We start from the raw sequence: 15,509 nt of genomic DNA on the forward strand, positions 1-15,509 counted from the left end.
TGCTATTTGTTGGATCTTGCTGCATTACATTTCATAACAATCACTGCACTTTTAAGTAATTCATTGTATGTGAACCTCTTCAGGATAGAAAGCTGATCAAGTGTATATAAGACTGAGAGGAGGTTTCCACTTGTGGGGGAGTCTAGGATTAGGGGACACAGTTTAAAAATTAAGGCTGAGATGAGGAGGAATTTCTTTTCTCAGACGGTTGTTAGTCTGTGGAATTCTCTTCCCCAGAGAGCATTGGAGGCTGGCTCATTGAATATATTCAACGCTGAATTAGACAGATTTTTTATGTACAATGGAGTCAAGGGTTATGGGGCAGGCAGGAAAATGGAGTTGAAACCACAATCTGATCAACCGTGATCTTATTGAGTGGTGGAGCAGGCTCGAGGGGCCGAATGGCCTACTCCTGCTCCTGATTCTTGTGTTCGTACTGGATCCTTGACTTTATAAATAGAGACATAGTGTGCAAAACTATAAAGCTTTATAAATCACTGCCTCGGCCTCAGCTGGAGTATTCTGTCCAGTTTTGGGCACCACACTTTCGGAAGGATGTCAAAGCCCTGGGGAGGGTGTAGAGGAGATTTACTAGAATGGTACCAGGGATAAGTTATGTGGAGAGACTGGAGAAGCTGGTACTGTTATCAGAAGCAGATAAGGTTAAGGGGAAGTTTTAAGAGGTGTTCAAAAATCACAAAGAGTTTGATAAATTAGGAGAAACAGTTTCTTCTGGCAGGATGGTCAGTAACCAGAGCGACACAGATTTAAAGTAATTGACAAAAGAACCATAGAGAGGGTAATGATTTTTTTTTACACAGTGAGTTGTTGTGATCTGGAATGCGCTGCCTGAAAGGGCAGTGGAAGCAGATTCAATAGTAACTTTCAAAAGGGGAATTAGACGAATACTTGGAAAGGAAAAATTTGCAGGGCTGTGGGGAAAGAACAGTGGGAGTGGGACCAATTGGATGGCTCTTTTAAAGAGGCAGCACAGGCAGGATGGGCCAAATGGTCTCATTCTGTGCTGCAATGAAATTTAAATGCAAGTCTTTCAAAGGAAACAAGCAGGATGATCAGCTGGGACAATACAAATCAAATAGCTACAGCAGCTCTAAATATGAGCCCAGAAGATGTGAGCAACATTTTCTTTTGCTTAACTTTGAATTGAAGTGATTTGTCCAGAGGCTTCGTTGTGTTTCCTTTCTGTTTTCACCTGGAGTGTAAGCAGTATATGGTGAGAGAGAGGGCAGCAGAGATTACGCAGCAGCCTCTGCTTTCCTGTAGACTACACAAGTAACTGGGAGAGGTCATTCTCCTCTATCCTGTAAAAAGCTGAAGCATTGTCACTCTGCTTGCCGCATTGAGGATATTGGAAAGCTCAGAGGTAGTGAGGAGGAGGAGCAGGAATCGGGTGGAGGAGGATGTGAGCTCTGCTGGAGGTGTTCACCAGGCTGGGAGGACAAGGTGGCGAGTCCCAGCCTCCGGGGTTCATGCTGGCACAGTCCCAGAGCCATGGCTCAGGAAACACGGAGGTTCACCAGGGCTCTCAGCAAACCCGGCACCGCAGCCGAGCTCCGGCAGAGCGTCTCCGAGGTTGTCCGGACCTCGGTCTTTGTGGTGAGTCAGCTCGGCCTGTGCTTGCTGCAGGTCCTGGCGAGGAGAGGCGGCCCTCTCTCCATCTCTCTTTCTGTTTCCATTCCATTGTCACCGCTCTGGGCCTGGTTACAATGTAACTGCAGTCAGTGTAACCGCGGAGCCGGCAGCCAGACAGGGAGAGGGATGGATAGCTTATTCATTGTTACTGCTTTTCCGGAGAGGGGTAGAGTACATGTCTGTGTGTTCATATCATTCTGGATGTGTGTGTGTATCTGGAACTGTATATTGTATATTTACATTTATTTGGTGTGTTATATATATCACATCATAACATAATGTATTTATATTATACATATATTTCAAAATCTAGGTCCATTGTACTCAATCTCCCCTCATTTCAGTAAAAAAGTTCACCTTTGTAAATAAAAGTATGTTGCTTTCATTTGTAAACATACCTGGATAATATATTTACAGTCACCTTCAGAACTGTGGAAGATTCATACACTGGGTATCAAACACAGGAGCCTAGTTACAGGAGCATTCTGTATATTATTTTGCATTTTGCTGATGTTATATGTGTTACATGTAGGTTGTGTTGTATGTTATACAATTATAGATTGGTTTTTGCTAATGGTGAATAACTTTATTTGGGATTTTGTTAGTTTATTACTGTTTTCGTTATTGCACTTTTAAAACATTTTTTGAGTTTTGTGATGATTTGCATTTTTTAAATTGACTTAATGTGTGTTAAAAGGAACATTGAGCCCTCCCCCATTCCCCCTTTTTATGTTGTATGTTTCAGAAAGAATCATCCAGCACAGAAGGAGGCCATTTGGCTCATTGTGCCTGTGTTGGTTTTTTGACAGAGCTATCCCATAGCTCTGCAAATTTCTCCTTTTCAAGTATTTATCTAATTGTGTTTTGGAAATTACTATTGAATCTGGTTCAGGCAGTGCACTCCCGATCACAGCAACTCACTGCATAAAAATAATTCTCTGCATCTCCCCCTTCTAAGAGTCAAGGTGGAGATGCTTTTGAGCCGGTTTGTTTCTGCAGCCTCCTGGGTCATACAGGTGAAATGTTTTCTTGATTGAGATTTATGTTAGTGATATCTAATTTTTCCTTGGTTTGATCAGCTATTTGTGAAAGTTATTGTATACCTGTCAAACAAGCAATACAGCTGACAAAACTTGGTTAAGGTGCCTTTAATTCCGTTTCTGGTTACTTGCTTTGAAAAGCTGTGTGCATTGAGTAGTTTTGACAATTTTATTTTACAGTATTTGTGTACAAACTGATTTTCTAAGATGCCCTATTTTACAGCAGTTGATTTTAAGAAGGTTCAACACACACAGTAACTTGCATTTATATATCACCTTTTTAACATAGAAAAACATCCCACAGTTCTTCACAGGAGGGTTATCAAACAAAATTTGACAGCAAGCCACGTAAGGAGAAACAAACTTGGTCAAAGAGGTAGGTTTTAAGGAGTGTCTTAAAGTCGGAGCGAGAGGTGGAGAGGTTTCGGGATAGTTATTTCATTGTCCACAAGTTCTACCTAACACCAAGATAATAAAACTTAAATGATTAGCTGCCGTGCACAGTATTTCAGAACTCAGTTGAACTCACGTTTTGGGAGTCTACTTGAGATGCTGAATCACAGAATTGCTACGGATCAGTCATGGCAAAGTTCCAAACTTTACTTCAACAAAATACTTCTGTAACTCGGCTCCTATACTTAATACTCATCAATATATGAATCTTTCGCACTTCTAAATATGTTATCCAGGTATGTTTGCAAATAAGAGTAACATATTTCTATATGCTATGTAAACTTTTTACTGCAATACAGGGTTGTCCAATGAGGAGAGATTGAGTAGAATGGACCTATATTCTCTGGCGGTTAGAAGAATGAGAGATGATCTCATTGAAACATAAAATTCTGAGAGGCTGTTTCCCCTGGCTGGATAATCTTGAACTAGGGGTCACAGTCCCAGGATAAGGGGTTGGCCATTTTGGATTGAGATGAGGAGAAATGTCTTCACTGAGGGTTGTGAATCTTTGGAATGCTCTACCTCAGAGAGCTGTGATTGCTCAGTCATTGAGTATATTCAACAGAGATAGATAGATAGAGAGGTAGATTTTAGGATGCTAAGGGAATCAAGGAATATGGGAATAGGGTGGGAAAGTGGAGTTGAGGTAGAAGATCAGTCATGGTCTTATTGAATGACGGTGCAGGCTTGGAGGGCCTTTGGCTTATTCTTCATTTAAAATATTCTTCTTTGTTTAGAATTAATAACCAAATTACTTCTAGCACAGAATGAGGCCATTTGCCCCATTGTGTTTGTGTCGGCTCTTTGAAGGAGTTACCCCATTAGTCCCATCCCCTGCTCTTTCCCCATAGCCCTGTGAGTTTCTCCCCTTCAAGAATTTATCCAGTTACCTTTTGAAAGCTACTATTGAATCTGCTTTCACTGCCCTTTCAGGCAGCGCATTCCAGATCACAACTGCCTAGGCTGAAACCTTTCAGCTATGAAGAGAGACTGGATAGGCTAGGGTTGTTTTACTTAGAGCAGAGAAGGCTGAGGGAGGACCTGATTGAGGTATACAAAATTATGAGGGGCATAGATAGGGTAGATAGGAAGAAACTTTTCCCTCAGTGGAGGTGTCAATAACAGGGGGCCATAGATTTAAGGTAAGGGTTTAGAGGGTATTTGAGGAAAAAAAATTTCAGCCAGAGTGTGGTTGGAATCTGGAACACACTACCTGAAGGGGTGGTAGAGGCAGGAAGCCTCACAATGTTTAAGAAGCATTTAGATGAGCGCTTGAAATGCCATAGCATACAAGGCTATGGGCCAAGTGCTGGAAAATGGGATTAGAACAGATAGGTGCTTGATGGCCGGCATGGACACGATGGGCTGAAGGGCCTGTTTTTGTGCTGTATAACTCTATGACAACAACTCACTGTGTAAAAAAAAAAAAAATTCTCCTCTCTCCTGGTTCTTTTGCTATTTATCTTAGTTCCGTGTTCTCTTATTGCTGACCCTCCTGCCAGTGGAAACAGTTTCTCCTTTATCGAGTATTTTGAATTTGGGAACCTGTTGTAATTAACTTGTAATATTATGGCCTTCATTTGCATCTATTTACATAAAATTGAAGTGATTCTTCAGCCTGCTTCGACTTGCATCGATTCATGTCTGTTTACTATATTTCAAATTTGGATCAAATGTGCACGTTAGCATTTTGTACATAATAGGTTTATTGCGCAATGTCCTGATTTATTAGTTATGAACATTCCCAAATATGTAGCCAGCAATTGAGTTAGTTTGCATTCTAATTCAAAACAATCGCAAAACTGCCAATTCAAAATAAGCAATGAGAATCAATTGCTCCTGTCAACTTGCTCCAATTTACATTAAAGGTACGAGAAGCAGAATGGAGAAAGCAGAATCGCAAGTGACACTGGAAAAGAATATTATGTGTACCTTAAGATTGCAAGCAATATAAAAATCCAACAGTCCCTTATTCTATGGACCATGATATTTGGTACAGTAATTATAAATAGCCACCTTGTGTGCTTTTAAATAATAATGGGTTTTTGTGCCACTCTCCATTTGGAACAAGTTTACTGGAGCGATGATTATCCTACTGCTTATTTTGAATTGGCAGTTTTGTCATGTTGCATTAGAATAAGTATTCAATTGCTAGCTATTTACTGGGGAATATTGTGCTAGAATTCTAATACAGAGAGCCTCTGGAATGTGGTGGGTGCTGACTCTCTGCCTTCCAGAGGGAGCTGGATGGGTTTTTGACTGGGACAGTCTTCATTTCAAAGTGCAGATAGCACTTGATCCTTGTGATCTCCTGGACTGGGTTTAATTGTCTGATGGGGCTGGTGAGGAGTTCTCCTGAGCACTTTTTCTCTCATTAGCCCTGTTTTTTTAACAGGAGATTACATGGCTGCAGGGGATGGAGGAGGTGGAGGTGTGGGAAGTGTCAGTTATGATGCTGTGGTCATTGTGGTTTGGAGCAGGTTTGCTGGACCCAAATAGTCTTTCTCTGTCCCTGAGTTGTTGCTGGTTCCAGGAAAGAGTTTGGTGAACTCTCTCTGATTGTGACGAAATTGTTAATCATTCAGTATGAACATGATCATGTTCTCACTCTGCTGTGGGGTGCCTGTCCCAACATGTCCACAGTAGGTGGGATATTTTTGGGCAACTGGAAAGGTTACCAAACAAACATGTCACTGAGGTTTTGACCATGTTCATAAGCAACTGGGCTTTGCTCCTGTAGTTTGATATCATCTCTACCCTTCAGTGTGATTGGTGTTGGGGAACCCTCCCCTCCCCCCCCACCCCCCCATTTAAACTTACAGCAAGATTTATAAACTTCTCAAAAGCTTATTAGATTTGAGTTACAACTGATAAAAATGAATTACTTTGGGATGAGAAATATAAATATAATAGAAATGATTTGCTTTGGCAAAGCTGTACCATTAATCAATGCAGGCGGGTACGAACTGGTGCAAGAAAGAGGCCAGGAAACATGTCTTCACATGCACACAATCGTGGAGTGATGCAGTACAGAAGGAGGCCATTCAGCCCATTGTGCTCTTTGAAGGAACTATCTAACTGGTCCCATTTTCCCCTGCCCTTTCCGCATAGCCCTTCAAAATTTTCCCCCTTCAAGTGTTTTAAGGGAGACACACTGAGATTAATACCTGGAATAGTCAGCTTGGTAGAATAACACTTGAATGCTAATGTGTAAAGTGCCTTGGGATGGTTTTACCAAGTTAAAGGCACTATATAAATGCTAATTCTTGCTCTAGTTTGCTGTAGCCTTCTGTGGATGAATGGGCTGAATGGCCTTTTCATCTGTACTTGTCTTTGGGATTTAAAATGCCTGTGGTTTACTGATTGCAAATGCTAAAGAGTATCAGAATATTCAAGGATTTAATTGTAGACATGTGTCACATGTCTCTTCATTCTGTGCCAAGAGAGTATTTAAAAACCTATTAAGAGAGCCCTATAGGTATATTGTTGCTCAGGCAGCCATTATAATATACGTTTCATACTTTCTCATTCTTTGAGAAATGGCCAGCATTTGTGTACAAGTGTGAACTGATTGCACATTTGTAAAGCTGTTTGGCACTCAGTGGGGTGATAGCTGCAATGGCAAATTTATATAAATGTGTCAGGCTTTTCATTGCTGGTTCTAAAATTGCTGCTTTAAAGGAAAAAAAATGAAACTTGGTATCTGAAAAGATGATCAGATGCTTTGAATACTAATCAAAAACCAATATGATTAGGAGCAGGAAGAGGCCATCCAACTCCTTGAATCCGTTCCACCATTTAGTGAGATTGTGGCTGATCTGTATCTCAGTTCCATTTACCTGCCTTGGTTCCAGATCCCTTAATATCCTTGCCTAACAAAAATCTATCAATCACACTTTGGGAATTTTTAATTGACTAGCATCTTAACTGCTCTGATGAAGGGTCACTGACCTGAAACGTTAACTCTGCTTTCTCCACAGATGCTGACAGACTTGCTGAGTATTTCCAGCATTTCTCATTTTTATTTCAGATTTCCAGCATCTGCAGTATTTTGCTTTTATTATCTTAATTGCTGTTTATTTTGGGCAGGGACAACTGTGTTTACACATGGGTTTTCCCTATGTATTAAAAAAAAGCCTCTGACAGTCTTTGATAAAGTTGATACTTCTGAAAAAAAAACCTTTTTTTATTTTCGCCTGATTGAATTATGGTCGACTATAATTTTAAGCAAATGGTTGCGCGCACATTGCTTAAAGCATTAAAAGTGACTGGCGTTACAGCAGTGAATGCAAAACAGCACTGGGGAATCTCACTAAGACTGTGCAAAAGCTTGCATGAAACATATGAAGAGTTGATCAATTGGTGGTTGCTGCATGAAATCTTAATTGACAATTTGTCGTAAAGAACAGGTCTTGATCATTTAATGTTATTTCTCTGATTTTGGAGGTGGTTAAACTGTTTTGAAGACCCTTTGCCAAGTGTTTTGATTATTCTAATAGACATTAAGTGTTTAGGACTGTATCTGGGATGCAACCCAATGTGCGCAGTGCAGTCCTGAGGGAGTGCTGCACTATCAGAAGAGCCATCTTTTGTATGAGAGGTTAAACCGAGGCCCTGCCTGCCCTCTTGGGTACACGATTTGAATTTGAGCAGCAGAGTTCTCCACTGGTGCCCGGGGCCAGTACTTATTCCTCAAACTTCTTCACTAAAATAGATTATCTGATCATGATCTCGTTGCTGTTTGTGGGAGCTTGCTGTCTGCAATTGGCCGTCCACATTTCCTACATTGTTTGCAGATGACACCAAAATTGTTGGTAAAGTGGACAGTGAAGAAGGTTGTCTAAGGTTACAACAGGATATAGATCAACTGGGAAAGTGGGCAAGGGAGTGGCAAATGGAATTTAACGCAGACAAGTGTGAAGTGATGCATTTTGGGAAGTTAAACCAGGGCAGGACATATACAGCGAATGGCAGGGCCCTGGGGAGTGTTGTTGAGCAGAGAGACCTTGGGGTGCAAGTACATAGTTCCCTGAAAGTGGCAACACAGGTAGACAGGGTGGTGAAGAAGGCGTATGGCATGCTTGCCTTCATCGGCTGAGGCGCTGAATACAAGAGTTGGGACGTCATGTTACAGTTGTGCATAACGTTGGTTAGGCCGCATTTGGAGTACTGTGTGCAGTTCTAGTCGCCGCACTACAGGAAAGATGTGATTAAGCTAGAGAGGGTGCAGAAAAGATTCACAAGGATGTTGCCTGGTTTGGAGGGCTTGAGTTATAAAGAGAGATTGGATAGGCTGGGTCTGTTTTCCCTGGAGCAAAGGAGGCTGAGAGGGGACATGATAGAGGTATATAAAAATTATGAGCGGCGTAGATAGCCAGAGTCTGTTTCCCATGGTAGGGGTGACTAAAACTAGAGGGCATAGATTTAAGGTGAGAGGGAGGAGGTTTAAAGGGGATCAAAGGGGTAAATTTTTCACACAAAGAATAGTGGGTATCTGGAATGAGCTTCCAGAGGAGGTGGTGGAGGCAGGAACAGTAGCAATATTTATTTAAGAGGCATCTGGACAGGTACTTGAATGAGCAAGGCATAGAGGGATATGGAATTAATGCAGGCAGGTGGGATTAGTACAGATAGGCATTATGGTCGGCATGGACGCGGTGGGCTGAAGGGCCTGTTTCTATGCTGTACGACTCTATGACTTTAAAAGTACTTTATTGGCTGTAAAGCACTTTAGGATGTCGTGAGGTCATCAAAGCAATGCAAGTTATTTCTAATGAATGCATATTTAAACAACTTGAGATCAATTGATGGTTTTATATTTGAACTTCCGTATACAAAGCATAGAGTTTTGGGTGACACCATGTAGATGCCATGAAGACTGTATTGAAATGAAGAGCAATGGTGTGCTTCTACTATTAAACTACTGCATAGTGCCCTATTAAATTTCTGAAGCACTTGCATTAAAAGCGGTTCAGTAATGTGTTGTGAACAGTTGTTGCTGAATCAACCTTGCTAATACTGAGGGACAGACCCAGCAGCAAGAGGTAGGGGTACTTGTGAAAAGTTTCATGTGACTCTGCAGGTTACTACAGAGTCATCTTTGCAACGTCTTGCCACTCTGCAGTGTGAACAACCAAGGTCTTTTAACTTTGGGCCAGAATGTTCATCACGACCTCTGTCCTCCAGCTGCCCCACACGGTCAAACAGCAATTTAGTCTCAGCTCCAATATTTATATAAATAAGCAACAAAAATGTTCAAAGGATATGTTAAAAAAAGATTCTTTTGAATTAAGGTTTTTCTCCTGGGTTTGCTCTCTGTAGTGTCTGGGTGATTAATCTATAATTCCTGGAGACTCTGGGACAATCCTGGAGGGTTAGTGACTCTCTGAGCCCTATAAAGACTAGCTGACAGGAAAGCTGACTTTATTCCAGTGCACATTTCTTTTATAATGACTGCAGTTTGGGTGAGATTCAGTGAATGGACATCCTCTTGTCGAAGGTTATTGTTGCTTCTGGTGCAAAATGTCCCAGGTAATTAAAACTGTATTGTTGTTGTCAATAGCACTTGTGCTATCTGAGTCAACCCTGTTCTATAAAGGGGCCATTTACAGCCTGTTAGCAATTGTTCCGGTCATGGTCACATTGAAAGCTGAACAGTCCATCCGTGTCTTTGCAGTGTTGTCATGGGAGAGGGAGTGGCAGACTCCATTCATTTCAGTAACCTTGACAGGCTTCCATATTGTGAAAGTGTAGCCAATGGCAAATTCAGTTGATGCCACAAACTCTGTTCCCTAGCTACTAACTTCATCCCTCTTCCTGGCAACTGTCTGAGGCTGAACCAGGCTGATCGTAACTTTGGTGTCGTGTTTGACCCTGAGATGAGCTTCCGACCACATATCAGCAGCACCTCTTTCCACCTCCATAACATCACCTGAATCCACCCCCACCCGAGGTTATTTGCTGCTGAAACCCTCATGCATGCCTTTGTTGCCTCTAGACTTGACTATTCCAATGCATTCCTGGCTGGCCTCCTACTTTCTACCTTCCGTAAACTTGAGACCATCCAAAATTCTGCTAATTCCTGACGTGCACCAGGTCCTGTTCACCTATCACCCCTGTGCTCGCTGATCTACATTGGCTCCTGGACTGGCAGTGCCTCAATTTTAAAATTCTCATCCCTGTTTTCAAATCCTTCCATGACCTGGCCCCTCTCTATCTCTGTAATCTCCTCCAATCTTGCAACCCTCCGAGATCTCTGCGCTCCTCTGGCCTCTTAAACATCCCCAGTGTTAATCGCTCCACTGTTGACGGCTGTGCCTTCAGCTGCCTAGGTCCCAAGCTCTGGAATTCCCTCCCTAACCCTTTCCACTTCTCTACCTTACTGTCCTCCGTACAATCTACCTCTTTGACCAAGCATTTGGTCACCTGTGACTAATATGTAGCTGGGCGTCAGTTTTTTTTGACTGATGAAGCTCCTAGAAAACACCTTGGACCTTTTTACTATGTCAAAGGGGCCTCATAAAGGTCAATTGTAGTTGTATAGTTAGAAAAATAAACTGCCTGACGTGTTTCTTTCTAGTAGCAGCAGAGACGCACTTTTAAAAAAAAAAATTATTTTAACAGGAAATGCGGGAAATACTCAATAGGTCCGGCAGCATCTGTGGAGAAGGAAACCGAGTTAACGATTCAGATCTATGACTTTTTAGCAGAACTGGGAAAAGTTAGAGATGTAACAGGTTTTAAGCAGGGAGGAAAGAAAAAAAGAGTGCGAGCAGCAGAGATTAAATGACAAAAGGGATAATGGTACATGGCAAAAGGAAAACTGAAAACTATTTGCTCGATGTCTGCACAAATTGGGTAATGGGAATGGCAGTGTAATTGGTTGTTCCTGCATTAGTAATCCAGACAATCTGAGTTCAGATCTTGTCATTGCAGTTTGCGAATTTGAATTCAGTTTTTAACAAAAAAAAATCACAAAATAAAAATTGGTGCCAGTAAAAGTGACCATGAAGCTGTTGGACGGTCGTAAAAATCCAACTGGTTTACTCATGTCCTTAATACCTGCTACCCTTAGCCGATCTGGGTCTATGTGTGACTCCAGTCCTGCACCAAGATGGTCGACTCTTAACTTCCCTCTGAAGCAGCCTAGCAAGACACTCAGTTGCATCAAACTGCTACCAGTGGTCCAAGGAGAAAGATCATCACCACAATTTTCTCAGGGCAGCTCGGAGATGGGCAATAAATGCTGGCCTTGCCAGCGACGCCCACATCCCATGAATGCATAATTATCAGGACTGTTGCTCATTTGTAAAATGCAATGACAAAACGTGTACCTAACATCCATTAGCAATAGAAAACATTGTTCTTGTGTCCTTAAATGTTAAATTATGACCCACTTTGTTGTGCATTATGCAGTAGTGTGATAAAGTCCAATTATTTTCAGCATGCAATTCTGTAGGATTTATTCTTGTTGTTAGCAGTTGCTAAGTTACGGTTATTTTGATACCAGTGTCCATTTCATCGTCTGGGAAATAGCATCCTCTAACATTACCACAGACAAAGTCTTTGTTTCGTTGCTAATTTATTAAAACACCAAGAGTGCATGTAACTCTGGGAATAACTGACAGTCTGTAACACCAGTTAGGCAGAACTGAAAATCTTCACATCTTGCTGTCACTTTGTTTAAATTATTTGCTGTTGTTCCCTTGCATGGAAACATGGAACATTTATAGTACAGAAGGAGGCCATTCTGTCCATTAGAACCCCTGATGAATGGTTCTGAAGAAGGGTCACTGACCTGAAACGTTTAACTCTGCTTCTCTCTCCACAGATGCTGCCAGACCTGCTGAGTATTTCCAGCATTTCTTGTTTGTGCTACTTTTTAACTATGATGAGGGTTTTCTGTTTCTACCACCCTTTCAGGCAGTGAGTTCCAGACCCCCACCACCCTCTGTGTGAAAGAATTTCTCCTCGACTCCCCTCTAATCCTTTTACCAATTACTCTAAATCTATGCTCCCTGGTTATTAATCTCTCACCTAAGGGAAGTAGGTCCTTCTTATCCACTCTGTTCAGACCTTCATAATTTTTTACACGTCAATTAAATCTCCCCTTAGCCTCCTCTGTTCCAAAGAAATCTTTCCTCTAAAATTCTTCATTCCTGTCAACATCTGCGCAAATCTCCTCTGCACCCTCTCCGGTGCGATCAGATCCTGTAATGTGGTGACTGGAACTGTACGCAGTACTCTAGCTGTGAGCTAACTAGTGTTTTATACAGTTCTAGCATTATGTCCCTGCCCTTCTATTCTATGCCTCGATTAATAAATGAAAGTATCTCATGTTACTTCTTAACAATCTTATCAATCTGTCGAACAAAATGCATTTTTCCCATGTGAGTGAAAGACTTGTGGTTTAAATAGTAATAATTTGGAGTTTGCGTTTTAGCTTTCTAGTTTGAGTAAATATTGCATTTATTTTTCAGACTAAAATGAATCGGGCAATATTTTTAGCACATTCTTCAGCACTTAATACAAGTCTCTACATGTGCCTGAAGCCAATGTAAAGATCAGGTTCAGTAGGTTCTGGAGTTTCAATATTATTCTGGACCAGGATACTTGTTCACTTGAACCAGAATAATTAACCATGTTTATTCATCGTGGGTCACTGAAGCTATCATAAATATCATTGTGAGAATTTTGAGCTAAGGGATTTATTAGTGCAGCATACATACTATGTTAATGTGTTGGTCAGAGAGCTTTGGCATTTAAAAACAACACTGCACGGTAGCAATTCACTCTACGGTTCAACAAGAATAACTTGCATTTATATAGTGCCTTTAATATAGTAAAGTGTCCCCAGCAACCATGAACAGAGGTGTGTTTGTATTAAGAAGCTGGGCTTTATAAATAGCAGAGTGTATAAAAGCAAAGAGGCTGTGCTGAATTTTATAAACTACTGGTTAGGCCTCAGCTAGATTATTGTGTTCAATTCTGGGCTCTACACTTTATGAAGGACGTCAAGGCCTTGGAGAGGGTGCAGTGATTTACCAGAATAAGACCATGAGAAATAAGAGCAGGAGTAGCCTGCTCCGCCATTTAATAAGATCATGACAGATCTGATTGTGGCCTTAACCACACTTTCCTTCCTGTCCCCATAACTGGCGGGTGCTCTGGTTTCCTCCCACAGCCAAAGACTTGCAGTTGATGGGTAAATTGCCCCTCGTGTAGGTAGTGGTAGGGGAATTGAGGGGATGTGGTAGGAATATGGGATTAACATAGGATTAGTATAAATGGGTGGTTGATGGTCAGCACAGACTCGGTGGGCTGAAGGGCCTGTTTCAGTGCTGTATCTCTAAATAAATAAATAAAAATTAAATAAATAACCCTTGACGCCCTTGTAGATCAAAAATCTGTCTAACTCAGCCTTGAATATATTCAATGATTCAGTGTCCACTGCTCTCTGGGGAAGAGAATTCCAAAGATTAACAACCCTCTGAGAGAAGAAATTCCTCCCCATCTCAGTCTTAGAAATTTTGAAACTGTGCCCCCTAGTTCTAGATTCCCCCATGAGGGGAAACATCCTCTCAGCATCTACCCTGTCAAGCCCCCTCAGAATTTTGTATGTTTCAATAAGATCACCTCTCATTCTTCTAAGCTCCAATAAGTATAGACCCAACCTGCATAACCTTTCCTCATAAGACAACCCCTTCATTCCCAAGAATCAGCCTAGTGCACCTTCTCTGAACTGCTTCCAGTGCAAGTATATCCCTCCTTAAGTAAGGAGACCAAAACTGTACTCAGTACCATAGGTGCAGTTTCATGAATGCCCTGTGCAGTTGTAGCAAAGCTTCCCTACTTTTATACTCCATCCCCCTTGCAGTAAATGCCAGCATTCCATTTGCCTTCCTAATCACTTGCTTTATCTGCATGCTAACTTTTTGTGATTCATGTACAAGGACACCCAGATCCCTCTGTAGCGCAGCATTCTGCAGTGTCTCTCCATTTAAATACCTCGGAATTCTGCAGTCGTTCTCCGTTTAAGTAATACTCTGCTTTTCTATTCTTCCTGCCAAAGTGGACAATCTCGTATTTTCCCACATACTCTATCTGGCAAATTTTGCCCACTCACTTAACCTATCTATATCTCATTGCTGTTTTTGTGCCCTCCTCACAACTTGATTTCCTATCTTTGTATCGTCCGCAAATTTGGCTACAATACTCTCGGTCTCTTTGTCCAAGTCATTAATATAGATCGTAAATAGTTGAGGCTCCAGCACTGATCCCTGTGGCACTAGTTAGAATTTGCCAACCTGAAAATGCCCCATTTATCCCGACTCTCCGTTTCGTGTTAGTTAGCCAATCCTCTGTCTATGCTAATATATTATCCCCAACACCATGAGCTCTTATTGAATCCCTTTTGGAAATCCAAATACACTACATCTACTGGTTCCCCTTTATCCACACTGCTTGCTACATCCTCAAAGAACTCTAATAAGTTTGTTAAACATGATTTCCCTTTCATAAAACCATGTTTACTCTGCCTGATTGTATTATGATTTTCTAAATGTCCTGCTATTACTTCCTTAATAATGGATTCCAGCATTTTCCCAATGGGAGATGTTAGGCTAACTGGCCTATAGTTTCCTCCTGCCTGTCACTCATCCCACCACCCCCCCCCACCCCTCTTGAATAGAAAAGTTACATTTGCAGTTTTTCAATCCACTGGGACCTTTCCAGAATGTAGGGAATTTTGGAAGATTACAGCCAATGCATCCACTATCTCTGCAGCCACTTCTTTTAAGCCATCAGGTCCAGGGGACTTGTCAGCCTTTAATCCCATTAGTTTTTCTAGTACTTTTTCTCAAGTGATCATGACTGTTTTAAGTTCCTCCCTCCCTTTTTGCCACTTGATTTTCTGCTATTCTTAGGATGCTTTTTGTGCCTTCTGCTGTGAATACAGATACAAAATACTTGTTCAAAGCCTCTGCCATTTCCTTGTGTCCCATTATTAATTCCCCGGTCTCATCCTCTAAGAAACCAACACTTAGTTTACCTACTCTCTTCCTTTTTATGTATTTGTACAAGCTTTTACAGCATGTTTTTATATTTCTTGCTCGTTTACTCCCATACTGTAATTTCTCCCTCTTTTTTTTAAGTCATCTGCTGGTTTCTAAAATGTTCTCAATCTTCTAGCCTACCACTAATCTTCACAGCCTTTTCTTTCAATTTGATACCATCCTTCACTTCCTCAGTTAGCCATGGATGGTGCATCCTTCTCATCGAGTCTTTCTTTCTCAATGACATATATCTTTGTTGAGAATTATGAAATATCTCCTTAAATGTCTGCCGCTGTTGCTCTACTGTTTT

At 41.4% G+C, this 15,509-nt stretch overlaps 1 protein-coding gene across 3 annotated transcripts in view; it reads left to right on the forward strand.

Annotated features, from left to right (window-relative positions):
• The first annotated feature begins 1,264 nt into the window (after positions 1–1,264).
• The window catches only part of LOC137371521 (dedicator of cytokinesis protein 9-like), a 291,071-nt gene continuing 276,826 nt past the window's right edge, over positions 1,265–15,509 (forward strand). For all 3 annotated transcript variants that reach the window (XM_068034244.1, XM_068034249.1, XM_068034248.1), the window contains exon 1: positions 1,265–1,617. In XM_068034244.1, coding sequence (XP_067890345.1) covers positions 1,513–1,617 — 105 coding nt within the window. In that variant the 5' untranslated portion in view covers positions 1,265–1,512. The remainder of the gene's footprint in view (positions 1,618–15,509) is intronic.

This window comes from Heterodontus francisci, chromosome 6 (genome assembly GCF_036365525.1).
Source record: "Heterodontus francisci isolate sHetFra1 chromosome 6, sHetFra1.hap1, whole genome shotgun sequence".
NCBI classification, from domain to species: Eukaryota; Metazoa; Chordata; class Chondrichthyes; order Heterodontiformes; family Heterodontidae; genus Heterodontus; species Heterodontus francisci.